The following is a 24,911-nucleotide window of genomic DNA, read 5'->3' as shown; positions in this document are numbered from 1 at the left end:
TGTTACCAACTTAACACAAGTTCGTTTACAAGTGATCACGAAATGGGCGATGGTGCCTTGGCTAAAGCTCACATTATTGGATCAAGTGCTTGATTCTTGCTGTGAGGAATTGATCGATTGATAATTAAGATTGTAAGAGCTCAGTTTGTTTATGCCCCAAGGATGACGAACGCTATGGCAGATCACCTTGCAAAAGCGGGTTAAGCAGACATGAATTATTCAAGGCGAGGTGGTATTGGTAAGTGTTTAGTTTTTGCATTCTTTTGGGCTGCTTAAATCTTTGTTACTCTGAGGGTAGTGGGCAAGAGGTCGATATAAAGTAAGTTGTATTATGCTTGTATTGCGTTGGATTCTCAAGTAATTTTGACTTTTATGGGTGTACACTAGGCTTAGGAAGGTTTTTAATGAGACATTCAACTCGGGTTTAGGCTTATATGATAATTAATAAATTTTTGCTGAGAAAAAAATTTCAGCATTGAAAATGTATCATTAACTTAATTTCTCCCATTTTCACAGCATCCAAACAGAAAAAAGGAAAGAAAATTAGAATCCTCCAAACATTATAGTTTCCTTTTATTCGTTAATCACAATCCAAATCAAATTTACAAAATGCAATGCAGCTACCCTAATTCAAAGAATAAAGAAAAAAATCCTTAGATCGAAACGAAATAAACAGCACAGGCAAACAAACAAAAGAAGCTACACGAATAATTAAATAGATAAAAACAATTCGGAAGTTCAAAATGTTTACCGTTGAAAGGTTGGAAAAGGTGAAACAATACTCGACGAAACTTCACGAGAAAGCTAAAAAATTTTATATTAAATTTAAAATGTGATTGATTTAGTATTAATAATAATAAGGGTAAACTACACAAATGGTCACCAAATGTTAGAGCACTTGCATTTTGGTCACCCAACTTTTAAAACTTGCAAGACAATCGTTGAACTTTTAGTTCGTTTTCAGTAAGGTCTCTGATATTACTTCCCCTTAGTTTTATCTGACATGGCACGTTACTTATTTTTCAACTTAATAAAATAATCATTTTAACCCATTTCAGCTTAATAAAAAAAATTCCTCACCCAAAATTAACTTAAAACCCTAAAAATCAAATTGGGACTAAAATCCAAAATCAATTACAAATCAATCTTTTTTTTTGTTTCGAACCTTATTGGGACTAAAATCACATTCAATATGACAAATAGTAATCCAGAATATGAAAATTCCCTCAATTTCATATTCCAAAAGATTTAAACAAACTTCAGACAATTAGGTAACATATGAATAAAATCATAAACAACTTTTCCAAATACATCATAAATAACAACTTATCATTCGTCACACTTGAACAAACCTTCGATCGAGTCCATTTCTCCCTCATTTTCATCCACCAGCAGTCGATAATCTAGAAAAAAAAAAGCATAAACCAAAAAACTCAAATTATAACTAATTTATCTAAGTCATTTGATCGATGAAAGAGTTTCAATCCCTTTTAACATTTTCTAAATTTTATACGGCATCATTTGGGAATTTTTTTTTTAAAATTTTTATTAAGCTAAAAAATATCAGTAATATGCCAAGTTAGATAAAACTAACAGGAGGTAATGTCAGAGACTTTACTGAAAATGAATTAAAAGTTCAGTGACTGTATTGTAAGTTTTAAAAGTTGGATGACAAAAATGCAAGAACACTAAAAGTTTGATGACCATTTGGTGTAGTTTACCCTAATAATAATAATTAGCATAATTAAGACCTGGTTGCGGCGCCAGGTGGGGGAAGAACGATACTGCTAGACAATTTATTTGAAAAGAGTGATTCGAATTATTCCTCTATTATAGAGATTTGTCAAATCAGTCCTTGATCTATTTATTTATTTATTATATAGAGAGTTGTTCAGGCTAATCCTCTGTTATAAAGATTGGTTCAAATTAACCCTTATACTATTAAATGAATCGATTTAGTTATTATATTAATAAAAAAGATTAAAATTACTCCACTTTTTTTTTAATAAAATTAACATTTATTGGTTCCATAAACGTCAATTATTGTTTAAAAAGTTTAACATTTTTGTAGTTTTTATGGTCTTGTAAATGAAATCTTTTGTTTAGAGATGCAGTGGGAATGAAAAAAGAGAGAGTAATTTTAATGTTATTTTTAGGGCAAACTATTAAATTGGTTTATTTTTATTTAGTTTCAATTACTGATTTTTAAAAAAGAATATTTTGATCACTTACGTTATCAATTTATAATATTTTGATCATTGAGATGTCAAAAGTCGTTAGTTTGGTGACATTACATGTTAGTAAAAACAGTTAATTTTTAACCTGATTCGTAAATTTAGATAAAATGTCAATTAAATTCCTAAATTTTATATAAAATATCAATTTGACCATTGAATTTTAAATAAAATAACATTTTAACCCTTGAATCCGACCAAATTTTTTTGTCGTTGGCTGCTTCTCATTATCGTCGTCAGTCATTGTCAGTCGTCATTGGCCGTCGTTGTTGATGACCGTTAGAAGTCAATTTTTTTTGTTCATTCATTTTTAGATCTCTTAAACGAGAATTTAATGTCAGTTCCATAAAATATTCATATACTCCACATATTTGATGTTTGTTTCCCTTTTAAACCAGGTGAAACTATGGTCTAAACATCAAAATAACACACTTAACTTTTTAATAATGGGTGAATTTCAAAAAGTTATTTCGAATCCAAAGGCTAAGTCCATGGCGAAAAAACGAGCTCGAATTGAACGAAAACTTCTATCTTATTATGGCCACAGCCTCTCTCCTCTCCTCTCCTTATGCACTGATACTCCGAGGTATTTCAAATCTTCTTCTAACTTCTTTAAGGTTTTTTGTTATGGTTGATACTACGACTGTAAATGAATTGAGTCTAGTTTGAATATTGTGGAGCTCGACTCGAGTCAAAAAGTATAAAACTGAGTTTGACTCAACTTGAAAACTCACCAGTTTAAAATTGTCAAGCTCAACTTGACTTGAAAGCTCGTGAACTAATTTTTTTTAACTGGATTCGGAATCAAAATTAAAGCTCGATTCGAGCTCAAGATATTCTCAGACTTAGTTCAATTGATGCTCAAATTAAAGTTCAAACTTAAACTTTAAGTACATGAAAGTTTTATATATATATATATATATATATATATATATATATTAAAAAAACAACATATTAATGTGAATATTATTAATAATTTAATTTTAAAAGTTTAGAACTTTAATATATTATTTTTTTTGAATTGCTTACGAGTTTTTCGAGTCAAGTATTAAGTAGCTCGTTCCGGCTCGTTAAAAATTCGAGCTTAAGTCCATTCAATTCAAGAATTAACGGAACTTTAATCGAATCGATCTCAAACAACTCATGATTTGTTTCGTCTTGTTTACGGTTTTAATTGATACAACTTCATACTCCAGACGCTACCTAAACATCAAAATTTGAACAAGGAAAAAAATATCGGATGAAAATTATTACCCCTTCGTTCTCTCTCTACTTTCACGAACTGTTGTTTGCTTGGCTTGAATACAATTTGTCTAACATCTTTATATAATTTAAAGCTCTGAATGGATCAAGAAGCAGCAATCCCTTGTACTTTAGTTAGTTAGGATACTCGGCTCTTACCTGAGTGATCCGGGTTCAAGTCCCGTCAACAGAAATTTTACTTTATTTCTTGTTTTTTTATCTTGTTAAGAGAGATGGCTACTTTGCTTAAGTGTGTATAAAGGTTAGGAAAAGCATAATAGTATAATTTCGTGGATTTTGTATAAATAAAATATGCTCACATATAATCATTTTATTATTACTTTTATAGATCAAATAGAGCCCAAATTATTACAATCAGCCCACCCGGTTCAAGCTTAGGCTCGCACACGTGGCCCACTAAGTCAGCAAGCCCACGAGGACCCAAACATGGCTAGGGTTTTTCACTCTTATTTTCATGTGCCGCCCATCCTCAACCGTTGGATCTGATTGAGATCTAACGGATCACAAATATCAAATTTAGGGTTTTACCCTAAAGGATCAACAGTCAGCCGCCGCCACCAGTGGATCTGGACCATCCGATTGGCGCGTGAGATGCACCGACTCTTCAACTCCCCTGCCACGTGAGCCGCCACCAATGAGCTCCATATCCGCCTTCGTCATCAAATCCAACCACACAGTGTAAAAATCACCAAATCAATCAATTTTTTACCAAATCTAAAACCCATTTAAAATAAAGACCTAAATCCTACCAAATATGGGATATTCACTAGGGAAATCATTCCCCTATTGCAAGACCTTATGATATTCATCCGAAAATCACCTTAAATCAAACATGCAACTAGAAAAGACCAACCGGTTCGAAGGGAGAGAGATTCGGAAAAGATCAAGAACCGAAAAAGAGAGAGAAGGGATTTTCGGGAAACAAAACCGAGAGAGAAGAAAAAGAGATAAAATAAAATCCTCACCTTTGATGCAACCACCGTCGTTGCTTCACCGGAGCCAAGGGAGCCCTTCATTATAGAAGGTAAAGTTTGTTTTTAGGGTTAAAGAAGAGGGTCGAGTGTCGAGTTTTTAGGGAGAAAGAGCGAAGGGTTTTTTTATTTCGGCTTTCCTCATTTGTCGTCGTCGATTTACAGCGGCCATATTTTGTTTTTTCCCACGGCGTGGAAATGAGGGAGGGAGTAGAGAGTGGAGAGCATTTTGTTCTCTCTCTCTTTCCCCAAAACATCAGAATGAAGCAAATGAGTGGAATGGACGGTTTGGGCTTGGTTTTTCTCCATATATACCATACGTGAATCGACGTAGTTTTTGGTAGAAGGTAGAAGTGCATTTTGGTGTTCGGTTAAACCCGATTCTGGACCTTCATACTTTGTATCTTTCCATTTTGGTCATTAAATGAAAAACTCTTGCATGTTCTATTTCGGGTCTGAACTTTGTTATGCTTATGTTTTGGTCACCATGCGTTTGTCATTTCTTTTTGGATAAACACTTATTGCGATTGCTAGTTCCTAGTTTAATGCATTTCAGTCCTGGTCTGTTTTCTTAATATATTTCGTTTAATGTCTGTTTTAGGTTATTGATTCATGATTTATTTCATTTAGATCCATGTATGTATATTAATAAAAATTAATATTTAGGATCTGGTTCCTAACTTTGTTTGACTTTTGTCTTAGTGCTTTAAATATTATTTTGGAAGATAAATACTTAGTTTGTACTATGGATCTTGGATTTTAACTTGAGGTCATTTTGGTCATTGTTTTGGTTCCAAGTGAAATTCCATGGATTTGTTACCTGTTTATGCTCTAGCATTCAGTCCTTTCATTATTTAACCCTTTTTGTAATTTAGTTTCATTTTAGTTTTTATTATTCTGATTTAAACCATTTAGTTAATACATGTTGTTTATTTATTTTTTAGATATGTTATTAAATGTTTTAGTATTTTGTTATATGTGTAAATAGATTTGCTTAATATTCCGTAATCCTTGTATGTTTACGTATGGATTATCCGTATATATATTATATACACATGAATTAGTCTTGTATCGACATGCTGTAGATCTCTCATGTTTGATTAAATATTTTAGTAGCTAATTTGAGTAATTTCAAAAGATACCCGTCATAGAATGGGGTGAAAAGCACAAACTTTAAAGAAGTAGTGTGATTCAAGACAACATTCGAACGATATGTGAACTTGAAATTAATCAATTTTTTTATAATAATAATCAATTCATTCTTTTATTTTAATTTAATGGCAATTTATGTTTCTTAAAATGGTATGTCATGTTGTTTATGAAATTCCCAATAACTTTCGTTCGATTTGCGATCTTTGATAACAATGAGGGAATATTCTTTTATAAGATGAGAAAATAGATGGGATAGCTTTCCTATCGGAGGATGTACGAATCCCGATATTTCTTATCAAAAAATAAAGAATTTTCTCTAGTAATTGTTTCGAAACAAATTCATCAATATTCAATAAATGGATTGTAATTTAATTTTTATATTCGAATTTATAATTTCTACCATTTACGATAATATATAAGCGGTTAAGTATTAATTATAGGCATTGTAGGTGTGTTTATCTTTCCCCAAACGTAATCGATTCTCGGATCCGTTAAGTCAAGTTTTTAGTAAACACAGACTAATTTTTGTTTTAAAAATAATTTTTTTAAAATTATTTTAAAAGACTTTTTTAAGTATTCGATCTATCTAACCAAAATCAACGTTGAGTTGAAGAAAGCACACCTCCTCCTTTGTTCAATGTTTGAGAAAGAAAACAAAGTGAGATTGCAAACAGAGAGCAATGAAGTGGGAAAGTGATACTTCTCCTACAATAATTTACTTTAATGTTGCCTCCAATAATATATTCCCAAACAGAAAGTCTTGGTCTTCCGCATCAAAACTTTTACTTTTTTTCTTTTATATGATTAAAAAAATTAAAATTGAAAACTTTAGGAAATACTTTGTCGTTTTCAGACTATAAAAAATCTTTTCTGATTACATATTTTATATGATTAAAAAAATTAAAGTTGGAAACTTTAGGAAATACTTTGTCGTTTTCAGACTATAAAATCTTATCTGATTACATATTTTATATGATAAAGTTGAAGGATATTGAATTTTAAAGGAAAAAAATGGGTCCAATTCAATAACTTTAGTTGCTTTTTTCGATATATTATCCTCCGAAAAATTAATAATACATGGAGCGTCATTTTCACATTAATTATGTTCATGACATTATTTATACAAAGACATAATTGGGCAAAGGTGTGTTTGGCCAATAACCCTTTGTCTATAAACTTCTTATTTTTTTTTCTAAACTAAGTCATGAGTCCTTATGTTTTTTGCATTTTGTCTGTTTACTTTAATTTAGTCAATTTTAGTTCCTATACTTTTTCAATTTTAAAATTTCAATCATAACTTAAACGGTAGATGAATGATACGACTAAATTTTGGGCATGTCCTAAACAATAATTGATGAATCTATTAAGTCAAGTTTTATTTTTTAACATGTAAAAACCCATGTTAAAGGCCTGCAAACACAAGAGAAATAACTTAGGTTTGCAAATGAAATGGTAAAACTAAAAATTGAACTTATAGACGAACGATAAACAAATGTTAAACGAACATTAAATGAATGCTAGATCTCTCATGTTTGATTAAATATTTTAGTAGCTAATTCGAATACTTTCAAAAGACACCCGTCATAGAATGGGCGTGAAAAGCACAAACTTTAAAGTAGTGTGATTCAAGACAATATTCGAACGATATGTGAACTTGAAATTAATCAAATTTATTTTTATAATAATAATCAATTCATTCTTCCTTCAACATCATCTCATAAGTGAGAAGGGAACCAATTAGCTCGTCGAGAGTGAGAGACTTTAGGTCTCTAGCTTCGATAATGGTCGTCTTCTTCGATTGTCACGACTTTGGAAGAGAGTAGATTATCTTCATCACAAGCTTCTCATTAGGGATTACTTCTCCAAATCCCTTGAGACCGTTGACAATCATAGAAAATCTATCCGTCATAGCTTTGATGTCTTCATCGGGTTTCATCTTGAAGTTCTCGTAGCTATGATTGAGAAGATTTTTCTTTGTTTCCCTCACTTCGTCGGTTCCTTCATGAGTGACTTGGAGCTTATCCCAAATATCTTTGGCACTGGAACAACATGAGATTCTTTCATATTCATTTGGGCCTAAAGCACAAAATAGAATATGTATTGCCTTAGAATTAAGCTGAAACTTTTTCTTCTCTTCATTTCTCCAATCGTCGTATTCATCGGGTGGAGTGGAGTAACCCCTCATGATAGAGTTCCAAGCTCCTAGATCTTAGGCTCGAATAAAGAACATCATCTGATTCTTCCAATGTGCATAATTTTATTCATTGAAGAAGGGTGGCTTGTTGACCGATATTGAATCCATAATAGGTAAATCTTCAATGTAATAGGCACCGGAGGTTGAAGTCATTTCTTTGTCGGTTGAGTCGGGAATCGATAGAGCTTCTTCGAGGATCGTCTCAAGGATGTTAAGCCTTCTAACGAGTCAAGCTATGATACCAATTGTTGGGATTTACGAAAGCTTGAATCGACAACTGAAACAGTTTTTGTGTTTAGGGAGTAAGGAGATTAAAAGATAAAGAATTGCACAACGATTTATAGTGGTTCGACTTCTCAACCAAGTCTACATCCACTACCTTAGCTCCTCACCAAGGATTTTCCAACAAATTCACTAATTTGTTCTTTCTTTTTTAAGGACAAAGAGATGACATTTACAAACTTCCTAGTTTTTCACGGGTTAAACTATAACATTTCCCTAGCTTTTAGCAGGCTTAGCTAGAACCAAAACCCCTTTACAATGAAAGTAAATGTAAACAAGAAAACCTCTCTAAGGTAATGCTTACAAGAATTAAGCTCACAAAAACAGAAATATTTACAAGAGAAAGATGAAATAAGAATGAAAAACTCTTCTCTTGTGTTTGTTTGCTTGTATAGTTGTTTTCTTGCTTGGATAGTTGTTTTCTTGCTTCTTCAAGTGTCCTTAGCTTGTATTTATAGCTTGAAATGAGTTTAAAGTCGTATATAGTCGTTGAGGATGTTTTGGAGCCGTTTAGGGATTATTTTTCTGTAAAACAAGGTTGTCCATAATAGGAGGTATTGGTACCCTTCTAAGGGGTACCGATACTACATTCATTAAATTCAAATCAACTAGTCGTTTACTAGCCGTTGGAGCCTTGGGGTATCGGTACCTATAAAGGGGTATCGGTACCCATTTTGCATTCTGTAATTTGAGCCTTCATGATACCCATTCATAGGGGTATCGGTACCCATTCATAGGGGTATTGATGCCCATTGATAGGGGTATCAGTACCTCTTAATATTTTTGCTTAAATCCGAATTTAATGGACTTTGAATTATTTTTGAAACCTTTTGAAAAACTTTGAATAAATTCAATTCAAGTCCAAAAACATTTTGCCTTAAATTTGTTATATCGAAACATAGTTCTGCAAATGTCGTAGTGATCGAAATAGTATAAATCGATAACATAAACAATCAAAAATATTATAAATATTGGCATTATAAATGGAGAACATTGAGTTGGGGAGGGTCATCTCGTAATGGAGCTCTATAATATTTTATCAGAATTAGTCAACCAATAAGTCAGATACCAGTGATTAAACAAAAAAAATATTTGATTATTTTTACTAATACGTGGACTAAATTGATCCATTTAATAGTACCAAGGCTACTTTACAATAGATGAACTAAATTGGTCTAGTTTCCTATAATAGAGGCCCTAGAGGATACTTTCACCCTTTTCAAGCTATATTTTATCATATTGTTTTTTGAATTAACAACTTGTATCCGATCTATTAACCAATTAATCTAGATCGGGTACTGCAAAGGTGATGGCGACCCTCCCAACATATTTTGCTCAATTCATAAACGTCCAGATTCGAACTTCTCACATTACTTAAAGAATCTAGTGCATCATGCTACTAAACCAACTAATTGTTGGTATGGGACATAATTAAATATATTTTTTATTGGAATAATGTCACATTTGATATTTATATTTGACAAAATATTTAACGTGTTGCATGTACTTTTAAAATATCTAATATTGTACTTATGCGTTGATCAAAAAAGTCTAATGTTGTACTTATACTTTGACAAAATGCCTAATGTGTACCTATACTTTGACATAATTCCTAATGTGCTACTTATACTTCGACAAAATTCCTAATGTGATATATGTACTTTTGAAATTTCTAAATGGAACTTCAACTATAATTATACATATCATTATAGTACCTATGAATTTTCATTGATTGATTTGAAATTTACTAACAATATTAATTTAGTACTATAATAATACACATAATGATAGTTTAGATGCAATATAAGACATATTGACAAAGTATAAATACTAAATTTAAAATTTTAAAAATGTTTATACCATATTAGATATTTTATCAAAGTTTATGCATTGTTATATTTTGATCCAAATTACAATTTATAATTAAATTGATTCTCATTGTAATTCTAGTAGTTGAATATTATTTGAGGATTAAATTTATTTGTGATAAGAATCCTTATGGTATAAGGCTTCTTTGTGACCATGTATTTGACTCTATAAATAGAGAGTATGTCTTAGCCTTTAGAATTAAGGAGATAATTTTTTTTTTGATCTATGTAATCCTTGTTTGATCTTTGTAACTTTTGAAGTTTATGTTACAGATATAAGTTATGTAGAGATACTCTGAGTTTTGATATAGATACTGGATTTTAGGATACATGAGACACTTTTGCAGAAATCTAGCAGTGAATTTAATGTGCATTTGATTCCTTTCGATTTGTCCTTGGTGATATCATGATCATCAATTGTATGTGTGTGATGCTTTGATAGTGTATGAATGTATTGATATAACACAAGGAAAGTGAAGAAAACAGCTATCCATTGAATGTCATTTTTCCAGAATGTCTCATTGAGTAGTTTGGTTCATCATAAATTTTATTCTAGAGCCAGTTGACATGGTAGGAATATTTGTCTCATTCAATTCTAATCGAAGTTTCTTCATTCAATGTCTTTTCTAGGTAGTCATTTCCCAGATCAATGGACAAGATCATTCATCATGCTCGACTCACACATTCAATATTGGAAAGATGAGGATCAAGCTCTGTAGTGGATGGATCACAAAGTGCAGAGAAAACTATCCCACATCAATGCTTGTGATTATTTTACTCTTCTCTTACAAGTTTTTTATTATTCTTTAAACATGTTTTTACCGTTCTAACATTCTTTTGGCTTTTTCTAATGAAGCTATGTGGAGCAAGAGGCCAGGCAAATGCTCCGGCCAAGTCATTGTTTTGGCAACCGAAGAAAGGGCTCTCCTATGTATTAATATTTGAATCATTTTTGCTGCAGAACTTAAATGTGAAAGAATATGTTGTGATTATGCAGGTGATGCTGGGAGGACCAGATGATGAAATGTAGAAGCTAAAAAAATATTTATCTAACTGAAAGAGAGTCTTTATAAATGAGATAAAAGGCAAGGGGTTTAATTGTATGGTGTGTTTGGTAATGAGGGAGAAGAATATGTAAAATTGGGGTTTGACCCTTTGGGTTTTTACTAATTTGGTTAGTTAATGGCATTGTTTTTTGGTTTGCCTTATCACCAGTTGAAACATGTTTTTGCTTTTCTTTTTCAATTGATTTGATTGCATGATTTGTGCTTCTTTTGCTCCTCATTTTTCCTTAATGTTCGGTTTATCATGTTCGAAGTTTGCGACTTTCACTTCCATTCTTCTAACAATGTCATCTCCGAGTGCTCTTAATACGTAAAATTTGATGACAAGTTAATGATCAGCTTGTAATGTTGTAGCATGCCACATAACAAGTATGGTGTTCGACTTTTCTTCTCTTCCGACGGCAAGTGATCTACGAAGACAAAGGAGGGTCAAGCTTCCGAGCTGAAAGGGAAGATGTGAGGCCAAGGATAAACCAAGGAACTTGGTTTTGCAAACCCAGAGAATATAAATAAAGGAATGAGTATACATCATTGCCAAAGATACTTTCACTACAAATATATATATTTACAAATACAAACATGGTTTATTTAGACTAGATCACAAATCTTCATAACATAAATTGCATACTTCGACATACACAATCTGTACTATTCGTCACAAATATTAGAACCAATCAAACGATATTCTAAAGATGGAAAATTTGTTAATTACAAATTCTATCGAATCCATATTTTAAACCTTCGATTCATTTCTTCGCAAGCCATCAAACTTCATTCAAGGCAGAGCAAAATAGGAGGGGCGACATTCGAATCGATTAGTTTTCTGCTACCATACACTGTTACAAATATATATAAGTACTCTTGCACTTTTGAACCAAAGATGAAGAAATCATTACCAAAGAAGCTATCTTGTTGAAGCTAACAACAACTATCCACATTATATATGCTTACTTGATGGTCATTCGAAGTTAGAAGTTGAAGAACTGCCTTTATCTTTTGTGGAATTTTCCACTTCCTCTGAGATTCTACATTTAATAATCCTCAGAGAGATTAATATCATTTATGATAGAGAAAAGCAAAAGAATAAATTAAAATGTATTTAGACTTACCTGGGCATTAGAAGTGGAAAAGATTTACTTTGATCTTCTTTAGAATTCTCACCTTCCTCGTTCATCGCATGCTGTTATGATTACCGGGTGAATAACATGATGAAATATATATATATTTTTATGTTACCATGTACACTCATAGATTTGTATTAGATGCAATGACCATGTACAAGTTCATACACAATCTGTGAGTTACAATCACAACTTATATAAATCGTGCATTTTTTAATTCGTATATCTAACAAAATTTGATCCTCTGTTAGTATAATATGAACCTGTATTAATAGATTTTCAATTTGTTGGTAAAAATAATTTAAAAAATATTATATTAACTAAGGGAATGAAGATTCATAAGTATATAATTTTATACGTTACAATGTAAACTCATAGATTTGTAAATTATCTGAGTTACAATACAAAACGTGTATAGATCGTACATTTTTTTAATTCGTATATCCGACGTAATTTGGACCTCTGTTAGTATAATATGAACCTATATTAATGGATTTTCAATTTGTCATTATATTTGTATAAGATTTATACTAACCTGTATGAATGAATGTGTTTATATTGTTTGTAGTGAGTATATAATGTAAAGGCAATTACAGCAAATTTGTAAAATAGTATATAAAAAGGAAATTTGAGGAAACATACCTTTTCTCTGAATAGGTGTTGTATCATTGGAGTGTTTGAGTGTCCTTGAGAGAACATCTTCATCTTGGGGCAATCCTGTACAACTAGATCTTCCAAGGATGGGAATGAAAAGGTATAATTCCCTGATGAGCAGAAGCTTTCTAGCTTTGGTAGATCTTCAAGTTCCAAACTGTTGAGTAGGGGGAAACTGAGTTCATCGTGATCATCCCCACCTTGTATTATCTCCTCTATATTTCTACATCTGGTTATACTCATTTCTTTGAGATGCACTAGACTATTGGCTGTGGGATGTGTGATTAATTTTATGATTCCATCACAGTTGCATACTTTCAAAGTCACCAGATTTCGGAAAGATGCCGAGGATGGAGCTAGATTACCTTTTAATTCATGACACCGGTCAACATCCAAAATCCTTAGATTTGGGAATCCTTCCTTTTCCTTCCATAGATGCACCAATTCAAGAAGAGAATTCAACTTTAATTCAGTTATCTGAGAAAGTAGCAGCGATGCAGGCTTTTCCTCACCACCTTCTTCACTTTCGAATACCATCTCTTTAAAATCAGACCAGCATATTTCAAGTGTTTGAAGATAGGGTAAGGCTAATAAATGGAACAAGTATGATGGTAATAGGGTTAATTGGTCCGGATACCCCTCAAGTTTAACGACTTTCAGGTTGGGCAAGCAGTGAGACAAAAGTTGCTGTTTTTGTTGGGTTTCACAATGCCATATGATATCTTTGATTCCAGCATTCCATCCCAAAGTGAGTTCATGTAGATTTGGAAACGTAGACTGCACCAATTACCCTTTGTTTGTTAACGACACAAACATAGGATGCATTGTTGAAAATTGAAAGACTCTAACACTAAACAAGAATCAAATCAAATAAATAAATAGTTTGGGAATTAGGATGATACCTCATTCACCCAAAACAGGGGCTGATGACTTCCACTTACTTCTCGAGAAGCAAACAATATCCCCACTTTGTGACATCCACTCACATACAGCTTCTTCAATGAGGGCCAATTTATGGAAGTTAGTGTAGAAAAGGAATGTTGAGCAAGTTGGTCACACCATAGCGTCTCCAAGTTGTCCATTTCATAAATTCCCAATATCTCTAGCACAGGAAGTATAACCTACATACGTAATTGATTTGAATGTGTCAGCAAGTATATATCATAGAAAACATAACAGCAAAAGAATTCAAGTTAAGGAAATAGTTTATTGCTACTACCATACACATCATGTTTTACTTCATTTTCTTTTTTCAATTTTCTCATAAATCCCATCATCATCCATCCAACATTAAAAATAATTTTAAACTTTTTGACTCTAAAATGCTGGATTGTCTTGCAATATTTGTGGTGTAAGAAGCTAATTGTACAAGAACCAAACACTAGAACTGCAAATAGGCTGCACATGATTGATTTTTTTTGTTTTCTTTTTCATCTAAAAAATATTGTTTTTATATTTTTTACAATTAATGATTTTTTATTAAATTAAAATAGTAACTGTTTTTTTTTAATTCCTGTATGTATTACTACTAAAACCAATAACTGAAGTGAAACAATTTTCTATATTAAAATATTTGCTTTTTTTCATATAGGAAATATCTATGTATTCATGAAGAATTAAAGCATACCTTTTCATTGAAGAGATAATTTGACGACGCTTCTCCGCTCTTTCCACTATCACAAAGGAACATATTCAATTTAGGACATTTGTTTAGCCGTAACTCCCTTAGCGAGGGAAATTCAATTGGATAATTTCCACTGCAAAATCTTTTTGATTTTGGAAGCCCAATGAGCCACATAAAATGAAGTTTAGGAAACACACTTATGCTGCCTCTAATCCTTTCTTCTTCTGTTGCCGCTAATGTTCCTTCTATTATCTCTTCCATTTCATCACATTCACCAACAAAAAGTGTTTTCAGATGCACAAAGCTTTTAACCATAGATGAAGTAAATACGTACTTCAACTTACGGCATCTTGACACTCTCAAATCTCTTAAACTTTGAACCCCAAAAGACATTCCAGAAAGCTGATCATCAATATGCCATATTTTGTCAATGCCACCCACTGACTCCAACTCCAACTTCTCCAAGGCAGGACACGAAACCTGCAAATATATAAAACTCATGTTTCATATCCCATCATTAATAGCAATTCTTTCTCAATTATCATGCAGAACATATTATTTTAGAAAGTAACAAGTTCTTTTTAAATATTATATAAAGATAATAAAAGACATGATCTTATAATAATATTCTATAATTGTTTTAAAATTTAATTTTTTATTTTTTTCAATTGAATCGATGCCACGTAACTCGCAACATCATATAATAGTGAATAAATATATACTCTTTTATCTAAATTAAAGGAAAAATAGTAAAAAAAACATCAAAATATAAAAATTTTGATGTACACCATAATTAATAAACCAAAATAAGATAAATATAATTATCTTTTTTATGAAAAAGCTATGCGACGGATTGGAATGTTTAGAAAGAATATTTTAAATATATAGGTGATATTTTTTAGCTTTACATTATTTTTTTATTAAATTTTGTTACAAGTTTAGAGAGTAACACAAAAGAAAGGAAAATATTTCATATTTTGTAAAATAAATACTAGTTATAAAACTTTTATAAAATTATTCATATTTTAAATTACGTACCCTCAAAGTTTTCTTATACTAGATTATACGTATTATGTAATTTCATACAAAAATTAAAATTTGTCAAGTTATAAAATAATTTGCAAAAGAATATTTAAATATTTTAACGCAGAAATTTTTTTCACATAAAAAATAAATAAATAAGACGTTTTTCACAAAAATCACCCTAACATAAATTAATTACATATTAGTCATCAATTTAAAAATATTTACGAAACTAGCACCTGGTTTTTACACATGGCTTAAGGCGCGGTGCATGGCCGCGCCTTTCAACACGTGACGCCACATCAACGTAAGGCGCGGTGCATGGGTCGCGCCTTTCTGCAAAATGTGTTAGATCGAGAGATAAACCTCCATGTGTGTCTGACAGGGAAATAAAAACCGTTAGGGTGATTTTTTTGTGAAATTCGCCAACTCTAGAACTGCAAATAGGCTTCATATGATTTGTTTTTTGTTTTCTTTTTCCTCTAAAAAAATATTGTTTTTATATTTTTTTACAATTAATGATTTTTTTATTAAATTAAAATAGTAACTTTTTTATTCCTGTATGTATTACCACTAAAACCAATAACTGAAGTGAAACAATTTTCTATATTAAAATATTTGCTTTTTTTCATATAGGAAATATCTATGTATTCATGAAGAATTAAAGCATACCTTTTCATTGAAGAGATAATTTGGCGGCGCTTCTCCGCTCTTTCCACTATCACAAAGGAACGTATTCAATTCAGGACATCTTTGTAGCTTTAAATTCCTTAGCGAGGGAAATTCAATTGGATAATTTCCACTGCAAAATCTTTTCGATTTTGGAAGCCCATCGAGACGCATAGAGTCGAGTTTAGGGAACACACTTATGCAGCCTCTAATCCTTTCTTCTTCTGTTGCCGCTAATGTTCCTTCTATTATCTCTTCCATTTCATCACATTCACCAACAAAAAGTGTTTTCAGATGCACTAAGCTTTTAACCATAGATGAAGTAAATACGTACTTCAACTTACGGCATCTGAACACTTCCAAACTTGTTAAACTTTGAACCCCAAAAGTCATTCCAGAAAGCTGATCATCAATATGCCATATTTTGTCAATGCCACCCTCTAAGTAGAAGTCCAACTCCTCCAAGGCAGGACACGAAACCTGCAAATATATAAAACTCATGTTTCATATCCCATCATTAATAGTAATTCTTTCTTAATTATCATTCAGAACATATAGTTTATTTTAGAAAGTAACAAGTTCTTTTTAAATTTATATAAAGATAATAAAAGACATGATCTTATAATATAATATTCTATAATTGTTTTAAAATTTAATTTCTTAATTTTTTTTCAATTGAATTGATGACACTTAACTCACAACATCATATAATAGTGAATAAATATATACTCTTTTATCTAAATTAAAGGAAAAATAGTAAAAAAAAATCAAAATATAAAAATTTTGATGTACACCATAATTAATAAACCAAAATAAGATAAATATAATTATCTTTTTTATGAAAAAGCTATGCGACGGATTGGAATGTTTAGAAAGAATATTTAAAAAATATAGGTGATATTTTTTAGCTTTACATGGAAAAAATATATATTATTTTATCTAATTTAAAGGAAAAAACATGAAAAGACATCAAAATATAAAAAAATTGTTTTAAAATTGTTGTACATCAAAATATAAAAATAATAATTAATTTGATCTCTCAATTATAGTTAAAAGTTTATTTTAATATTTTTTATATTTTTAAATAATTAATTTTGAAAATCAATAAATTTTTCAAAAATATATGAAATTTATAATTTTTTTAAATTATAAAATATTTCTTATCATCATCATCATTTTGTAAAAGAAATACTAGTTATAAAACTTTTATAAAATTATTCATATTTTAAATTATGTACCCTCAAAGTTTTCATATATTAGATTATACGTATTGTGTAATTTCATACAAAACTCAAAATTTATCGAGTTATAAAATAATTTGCAAAAGAATATTTAAAGATTTTAATGTAAAAAGATTTTTTCACACAAAAATCACCATAACAGAAATTAATTACATATTAGATATCATTTTAAAAATATTTACGAAACTAACACCCGATTTTTACACATGGCTTACGGCGCGGTGTATGGACCGTGCCTTTTTGAAAAAGGTGTTAGATCAAAAAATAAACCGAAATAAAAACCGTTAGGGTGATTTTATTTTTGGGAAATTCACCAACTCTAAAACCAATAAAACCAATAACTGAAGTGAAACAATTTTCTATATTAAAATATTTGCTTTTTTTCATATAGGAAATATCTATGTATTAATGAAGAATTAAAGCATACCTTTTCATTGAAGAGATAATTTGGCGGCGCTTCTCCGCTCTTTCCACTGTCACAAAGGAACGTATTCAATTCAGGACATCTTCGTAGCTTTAAATCCCTTAGCGAGGGAAATTCAATTGGATAATTTCCACTGCAAAATCTTTTTGATTTTGGAAGCCCAATGAGTCACATAAAATGAAGTTTAGAAAACACACTTATGCTGCCTCTAATCCTTTCTTCTTCTGTTGCCGCTAATGTTCCTTCTATTATCTCTTCCATTTCATCACATTCACCAACAAAAAGTTTTTTCAGATGCACAAAGCTTTTAACCATAGATGAAGTAAATACGTACTTCAACTTACGGCATCTGAACACTCTCAAATCTCTTAAACTTTGAACCCCAAAAGACATTCCAGAAAGCTGATCATCAATATGCCATATTTTGTCAATGCCACCCACTGACTCCAACTCCAACTTCTCCAAGGCAGGACACGAAACCTGCAAATATATAAAACTCATGTTTCATATCCCATCATTAATAGCAATTCTTTCTCAATTATCATGCAGAACATATAGTTTATTTTAGAAAGTAACAAGTTCTTTTTAAATATTATATAAAGATAATAAAATACATGAAAAAGAATTCTTATAATAATATTCTATAATTGTTTTAAAATTTAATTTTTTTCAATTGAATCGATGTCACTTAACTCGCACCATCATATAATAGTGCATAAATATATACTCTTTTATCTAATTTAAAGAAAAAAACATGAAAAGACATCAAAATATAAAATTTTTGATGTACACCATAATTAATAAATGAAAATAAGATAAATATAATTACCTTTTTATCAAAAAGCCATGCGACGGATTGAATTGTATTTTCCGAATGCCACGAGCCATTAAATTTATCCAGTCTTTCTAGCGTTAAGAAGCGTAGTTTACTAAATTCCAAAATGTCATTCTCGCTAATCTCTTCCTTTTCTACAATTAACTCTGTGAGGTTCTTGCAATCTGATACCTCAAGTTCTTCAAGCAGGTGATGTGTTCTGGCTATGGAAAATGAGAACAAATTCTTTAACCTATCGCACAACTCGACTTTCAGGGATCTTAATTGCCCAAAAGATTCAACACTTGGGTAATAGAGCATTTCCTCAACATCTTCCGATCTCTGAAGATATAGATTTTGAATTTTTCCCAACAGCAATTTAATCCCATTGACCAAATGAATAATTTTATTCGTCTGGAGCATCAACATTCTTGGTCTTTCCACCCTCTTCGGATCATACCATTTCCACGTCTCATTTCCAATTGAAATCTTGAACCTTTTCATCTTTCCGAGAAACAAGTTATCCTTTGGTATGGCTTCCACATCAGGAATATGTATTTCCAAAGTGGTTAGACGAGACAAATGCTGCAACTCAACAAGACTGGCATTCCCTCTTGGACTCTCAATTCCCTCAACCTCCCATCCATCAAAGCTATAGTATAGGTATAGTTCTTCCAATCTAGATAAACTTGACAACACATTCGGTGATATTACTTTAAGACGGTCACATTCAGTCAAATCTAGTAATTTTAGCCTGGTCAACTGTCCTATCTCCTTTGGAAGCATTTCCATTCTAGATCCACGGAGGTCAAGGATTTCTAAATTTCCCAACTCTCCAAAGATGGCTATATCTTCTAAATCACAGTCTATCAAACGCAATGTACAGAGAGTTTTCAAGAAACCAAGAGAGGAAGGCAAGGTTGTAAATTTTGTTTTCCCAAATTCCAAGACTTTGAGTCTTTGCATCCCCTTAAAAAGGTCATTTGAGATTTTCAGAGGCGAAAAATTACCCATGCCAATTGAGAAATAATTAAGGGTTGGACATTCTAACTCATGATAAAGAAGCTCATTGAGCTCCGCATTCTGTAAGCTTATCAGCTGGCTTTCTTTCATTTTCTCCTCATTTGGCAACTCTTTGAATAAAGCTAGCCAATGTCGATCTCTTGAGGCTATGGATTGGGCGACATCACGTACAACGTCGTGCATGTCAAAACGGTATGGAGTAGAACCTTCGAGTAACAAAGAAGAGGCCGTGAGATTGTTTACCAATGTCAATACTCTATCTCGACTCTCTTCCATGGTGTTAACATCGTGAATAAAACCCAAACCAATAGCATATCTCAACAATTCCTCCACGGCAGCATTATGACCCATTATGCTACAAAGTAAAAAGATTGGCCCAAGGTCTTCATCTTCTATAAACTTATAGCTCAACTCTATAGCTGAATATGCAGCTGCTGGTATGCCTTTGAAGTTTCTTTCAGAGGGCTTACTTAGTTGTCGCAAAGCATCCCTCCATTCAAACAAATTCTCCTTGGGCTTTAAAGCCTTTGCGATTGTTGCGATAGCGATCGGCAGTCCTGCACATTTTTTAGCAACATCTACTGCTATAGATCGTATGTCAGAGTTTTCAACAACATGACCAGCCATTTTCATGAACAGGTTCCAAGCTTCATCTTCATTCAATGTTTCAATTGGAATGTTTGGATGAGAATCCATCCTTTTTAACACATCAAGCCTCCTAGATGTCATCAATATTTTGCATCCCCTGTGTTGGTCTGCTGAAGGAATTCCAAGTGTGTCCACTTCCTGTTCCTCCCAGATATCATCCAATATGACGAGAACCTTCTTGGCTTCCTTCAGTCGATTGCGTAGCCGGGCTGCTCGCACATCAGCGCTTGAGTCGTTGTCTAGTTTCATTCCTAACTGACTGGCAATCTCATTTTGAAGATTTACTGCCTTTGGAGTTTGTGTTACAGGTACGAAGACCACCTCATCAAAAGACGGTTTCACCTTGGCTCGTCTGGCGACCTCTTTGACAAGTGTGGTTTTACCCACACCTCCCATCCCGTACACTCCAATTTTACTGACAGTGTCATCTTCCAATGCTGCCATGACCCCATCAAAAGCGACGCTTCTTGATCCGAAGGCCTCGTACTTTTCGTCATGTCTGATAATGTCTGTCACTTCAACTGGAGGAGGGTAGGAAACAGACTTTTCTGTCAGGAGTTGAGCTATGGCATTGGCTGTCAGGAGTTGAGCTATGGCATTGGCCTCCTTTTCCGCTTTCCTGCTAAGCTGATAACGGGACTTGAAATCGGGGTAAAAGCCGGCGAAACACCTCTTGGTTGCTTTCTCTTCATCCTCCTCCAACTGCTTTGCGGCCTGCTCGGAGATCTTCTCATCGGCCACTGTCAACCACCTTTGAACATCATCAAAAATCACCTCCCCCTTCCTGGTAGCCGCTTCAACAGATTGTTGCACCCTTTCTCTTGCATCCTTCAGGTCTTGAACTTTAGTCCGGAGGTTCAGAAACTTGGTCTTATGCTTGAATAAGTAACTAAGTTGTCGTGCAGTGGGATCGACTGTGTACTCAGCAGCTTTGGAAACAAGAGATCCAACAATGGAAACAAGAACGTCCATGTTTTCGCTTGAAAAGTCTATACGAAGCAGAACAAACTATAGAACAACTGGGAAGGAAACCCTGGGGATAAGAACACTGGCTCCAAAAGATAACAACATATTAATTAAGGAAACACATAGCATAATCATAATCAAAGATGAAAAAAAAAACTATAGGGAATCAGCGGTGAGTTGAAGAAAGCGCACCTCCTCCTTTGTTCAATGTTTGAGAAAGAAAACAAAGTGAGATTGCAAACAGAGAGCAATGAAGTGGGAAAGTGATACTTCTCCTACAATAATATCACCTCCAATAATATATTCCCAAACACAAAGTCTTTGGTCTTCCGCATCAAAACTTTTACTTTTACCTTTTTCTTTTATATGATTAAAAAAATACAGTTGGAAACTTTAGGAAATACTTTGTCGTTTTTAGACTACAAGAAAATCTTATCTGATTACATATATGATAAAGTTGAAGGATATTAATTTTTAAAGGAAAAAAGTGGGTCCAATTCAATAACTTTAGTTGCTGTTTTCGATAAAAAATTAATAATACATGTAGCATCATTTTCACATTTATTATGTTCATGACATTATTTATACAAAGACATAATTGGGCAAAGGTGTGTTTGGCCAATAACCCTTTGTCTCTAAACTTATTTAAACTAAGTCATGAGTTATGTTTTTTGCGTTTTGTCTGTATACTTTAATTTAGTCAATTTTAGTTCTAAATTTTGGGCATGTCCTAAACAATAATTGATGAATCTATTAAGTCAAGTTTTATTTTTTGATCAGTAAGTTGTAAATTTTATTGTTATTTCTTTAAATTGATTATTTTAAGTCTATGCAATTTAGTTATGTTATCCATTCATCGTATAAGTCCCATTGAAATTTTAAAATTCAAAAATTATATCGTTAAATTTGTCAAACTAAAATTCATAGACTAAATTTATAACTTACGCGTAGTCAAATAATTAACAAAAATTTATCATATTATGTATATATATATTTATATTTTTCATCTAATTTTTATATAGTTCTATTTATATTTTTCTATCATTATTAATATATAAATACATATTTTTTGAATAATAATATTTATCATATTATGTATATATATATATATTATTTTTCTATTTTATATATTTATTATTTATTTTTCTATTTTTTATTAAATTTTTATATTTTTTAAATTCACAATTTAAATTTATGCTTTAAATTATTTGTTTATTTCCATTATGCCTTTAAATTCCGATATTAATTTTTATTTAATCTTTTATTCATGTTATCTATTATTTTTATTAATTTGGTATTCATGATATTTTTACTTATTTTGCATATTAATCTTAACTCTAGTTATATTTTATTACTAAAATATCAAACTTTTTTTTTCAGTATAAAACCTTCAAAGGTAAGTAAATAGATCCAATTTTAAATTTCGGCTCAAACATATAAATTTGAGCATTGTGAGGATACTCATCCTTTCACATGCATAATTGACTCATGAATTCTTCCAAATGAATCTCTGATAAGACATATATTATTTTTTTTCTTTTAAAAAGTTTTCCAAAATATATCTGGATTCGATTTTAGGTATCCAACCTTACCTAACCCAAAAGATCAATTGTGACCCTAAAAAATAGAAGTCTTTCACTTAAGTCGAGATTCAATCCGAGCTTAAGGATCTTTCCAACACTACCCTACAGAGTATCCTTGCAAAATGTTCATATATGCCTTTATTAATTTAGTATCGATACCATAACACAAAAATGCACTATTTCATACGATAAACACCCCCAAACTCACTCTAAACACTCTAATTTAACCCCAAATTAATTTCTAAATCCTAAGAGCGATATTTAAGATTGTCTAGAACCATGAAAACACATGTTTGATAATCAAAATATCATTTAAGTCATAAATCATGAGAAAAAAAACACCCAACATACTTAAATGTTCAAATCAACAATAAAGCGTCACATTTTAAGGAATCATAACATCAATAAGGGTTATAAACACATAGTATTGATGCTAGAATCCTAAAATGCTAGAATCATAACATCAATAAGGGTTATAAATACATTTTATGAAATGTACCATTTCATACGATAAACACCCCCAAACTCACTCTAAACACTTTAATTTAACCCCAAATTAATTTCTAAATCCTAAGAGTGATATTTAAGATTGTCTAGAACCATGAAAACACGTTTGATAATCAAAATATCATTTAAGTCATAAATCATGAGAAAAAAAACACCCAACATACTTAAATGTTCAAATCAACAATAAAGCGTCACATTTTAAGGAATCATAACATCAATAAGGGTTATAAACACACTGTATTAATGCTAGAATCCTCATTTACTCAACTACACTTGCTTCTTCTCTTCTTACACTATATGCTATATATCTACTTTTCCTAGTCAAACAAGAAATGCGGAGAATCCTTATTACAAAGATGGTTCTAAGAAGGATTTGAGACAGATTAGGGCCTATGAAAAACATGGATAAACGTACGGTTGTAAATAAAATGAGACAGATCGTGAGCTACTCGAGCTCGACCGATCAAAGTTTGATAAATACTTGATTTAAATGGACTTGACTCGAGCTCGAACTTGACTCGATTTCTTAACAAGTCAAAACGAGCTACTTATTACTCGATTCGAAAAGCTCACGAGCAACTCAGAGAAAATAATATATTAAAATTTTATTTTTACAAAAAAATAAATTATTAATAACATTAACATTTATGTATTGATTTTTTTTAAATATAGTATAAGGCTTCATGTACTTATGGTTCATGTTCGAGTTCAGGTTTTGAGCTTCAACCGTGTTAAGTTTAAGGTTTTTTTTTTTAATTTCAAGCTTCTTCGAGCTTCAATTCATGGTTTCAAGTTCGAGTCAATCTTGAAAATTTTAGGTTCGCAAGCTTTTGAATCAAACCAAGCTTCATTTTAAAGTTTCGAGTCGAATTGAACTCAACAATACTCGAACTCGACTTAACTCGTTTATAGCTCTAGATGAACCTCATAATAATCACCGTGAATTATGGAACTTATTATGGAAAAAGATGAAATGTTCAACAAAACCCCCGCTTAAAACCCCAACTAAATCTCCAAAAATAGTTTAATACTTAATAATGATATAATTACACTTTTTATCCTTCTTATTTTATCCCCTAAGTAACACAAATTGTATTCAGTTAGGCCTACATTCAGCCCAACAATTGCAATCGCCAACACCACTCGATCCATATGCCTCTCGGGTCAGTTCTCCTGATTTGACTCAAAAATTTGGGCCGTTACACAATTTATGATCGAGAATTAATTTACATTATGTTAGAATTTGATTGAAGTTCCATTGCTATTTCCAAAAACTAGTTTTGATTTTTTATTTTAGTATTATAAATATTATAAAAAATAAATTTAACAAATTATAAATAGTAATTTAACAAAATTTGTAGAATCATATTTGTTTTATGCTATTTTAATTAATCAATATTTCTTTATATACATACTAAAATATAAATATTACACAATTATATAATACATATATATATAATATTAAAATTTATCAAATCTTTAAAATTTATAAATATTAAAAATTTATATAAAATAATACTTTTTATTTTTTGTTATATTTAAAATATTCATTATAAAATTTTAATATTTTATAAATTTTTATTTTC

The 24,911-nt window shown here is 31.4% G+C and overlaps 1 protein-coding gene across 2 annotated transcripts in view; it reads right to left on the bottom strand.

Moving 5' to 3' along the window:
• Positions 1 to 11,664: 11,664 nt before the first annotated feature.
• LOC120125872 (disease resistance protein At4g27190-like) overlaps positions 11,665 to 24,911 on the bottom strand; it is a 33,120-nt gene continuing 19,873 nt past the window's right edge. Inside the window, exons 6-11 of one of the 2 annotated variants that reach the window (XM_039144201.1) lie at positions 13,706 to 13,924; positions 13,512 to 13,580; positions 12,792 to 13,481; positions 12,138 to 12,208; positions 11,980 to 12,053; positions 11,665 to 11,864 (exon numbers count right to left, since the gene is read on the bottom strand). In XM_039144201.1, the coding sequence (XP_039000132.1) occupies positions 11,987 to 12,053; positions 12,138 to 12,208; positions 12,792 to 13,481; positions 13,512 to 13,580; positions 13,706 to 13,924 (1,116 nt within the window). In that variant the 3' untranslated portion in view covers positions 11,665 to 11,864; positions 11,980 to 11,986. Of the gene's footprint in view, positions 11,865 to 11,979; positions 12,054 to 12,137; positions 12,209 to 12,791; positions 13,482 to 13,511; positions 13,581 to 13,705; positions 13,925 to 16,513; positions 16,600 to 17,787; positions 18,265 to 24,911 lie in introns of those variants that run through there. The other variant, XR_005516407.1, reaches the window with a different exon arrangement.

This window comes from Hibiscus syriacus, unplaced genomic scaffold (assembly GCF_006381635.1).
Source record: "Hibiscus syriacus cultivar Baekdansim isolate YM2019G1 unplaced genomic scaffold, ASM638163v2 tig00110445_pilon, whole genome shotgun sequence".
NCBI lineage: Eukaryota > Viridiplantae > Streptophyta > Magnoliopsida > Malvales > Malvaceae > Hibiscus > Hibiscus syriacus.
This window is presented reverse-complemented; position numbering and strand designations above follow the sequence as displayed.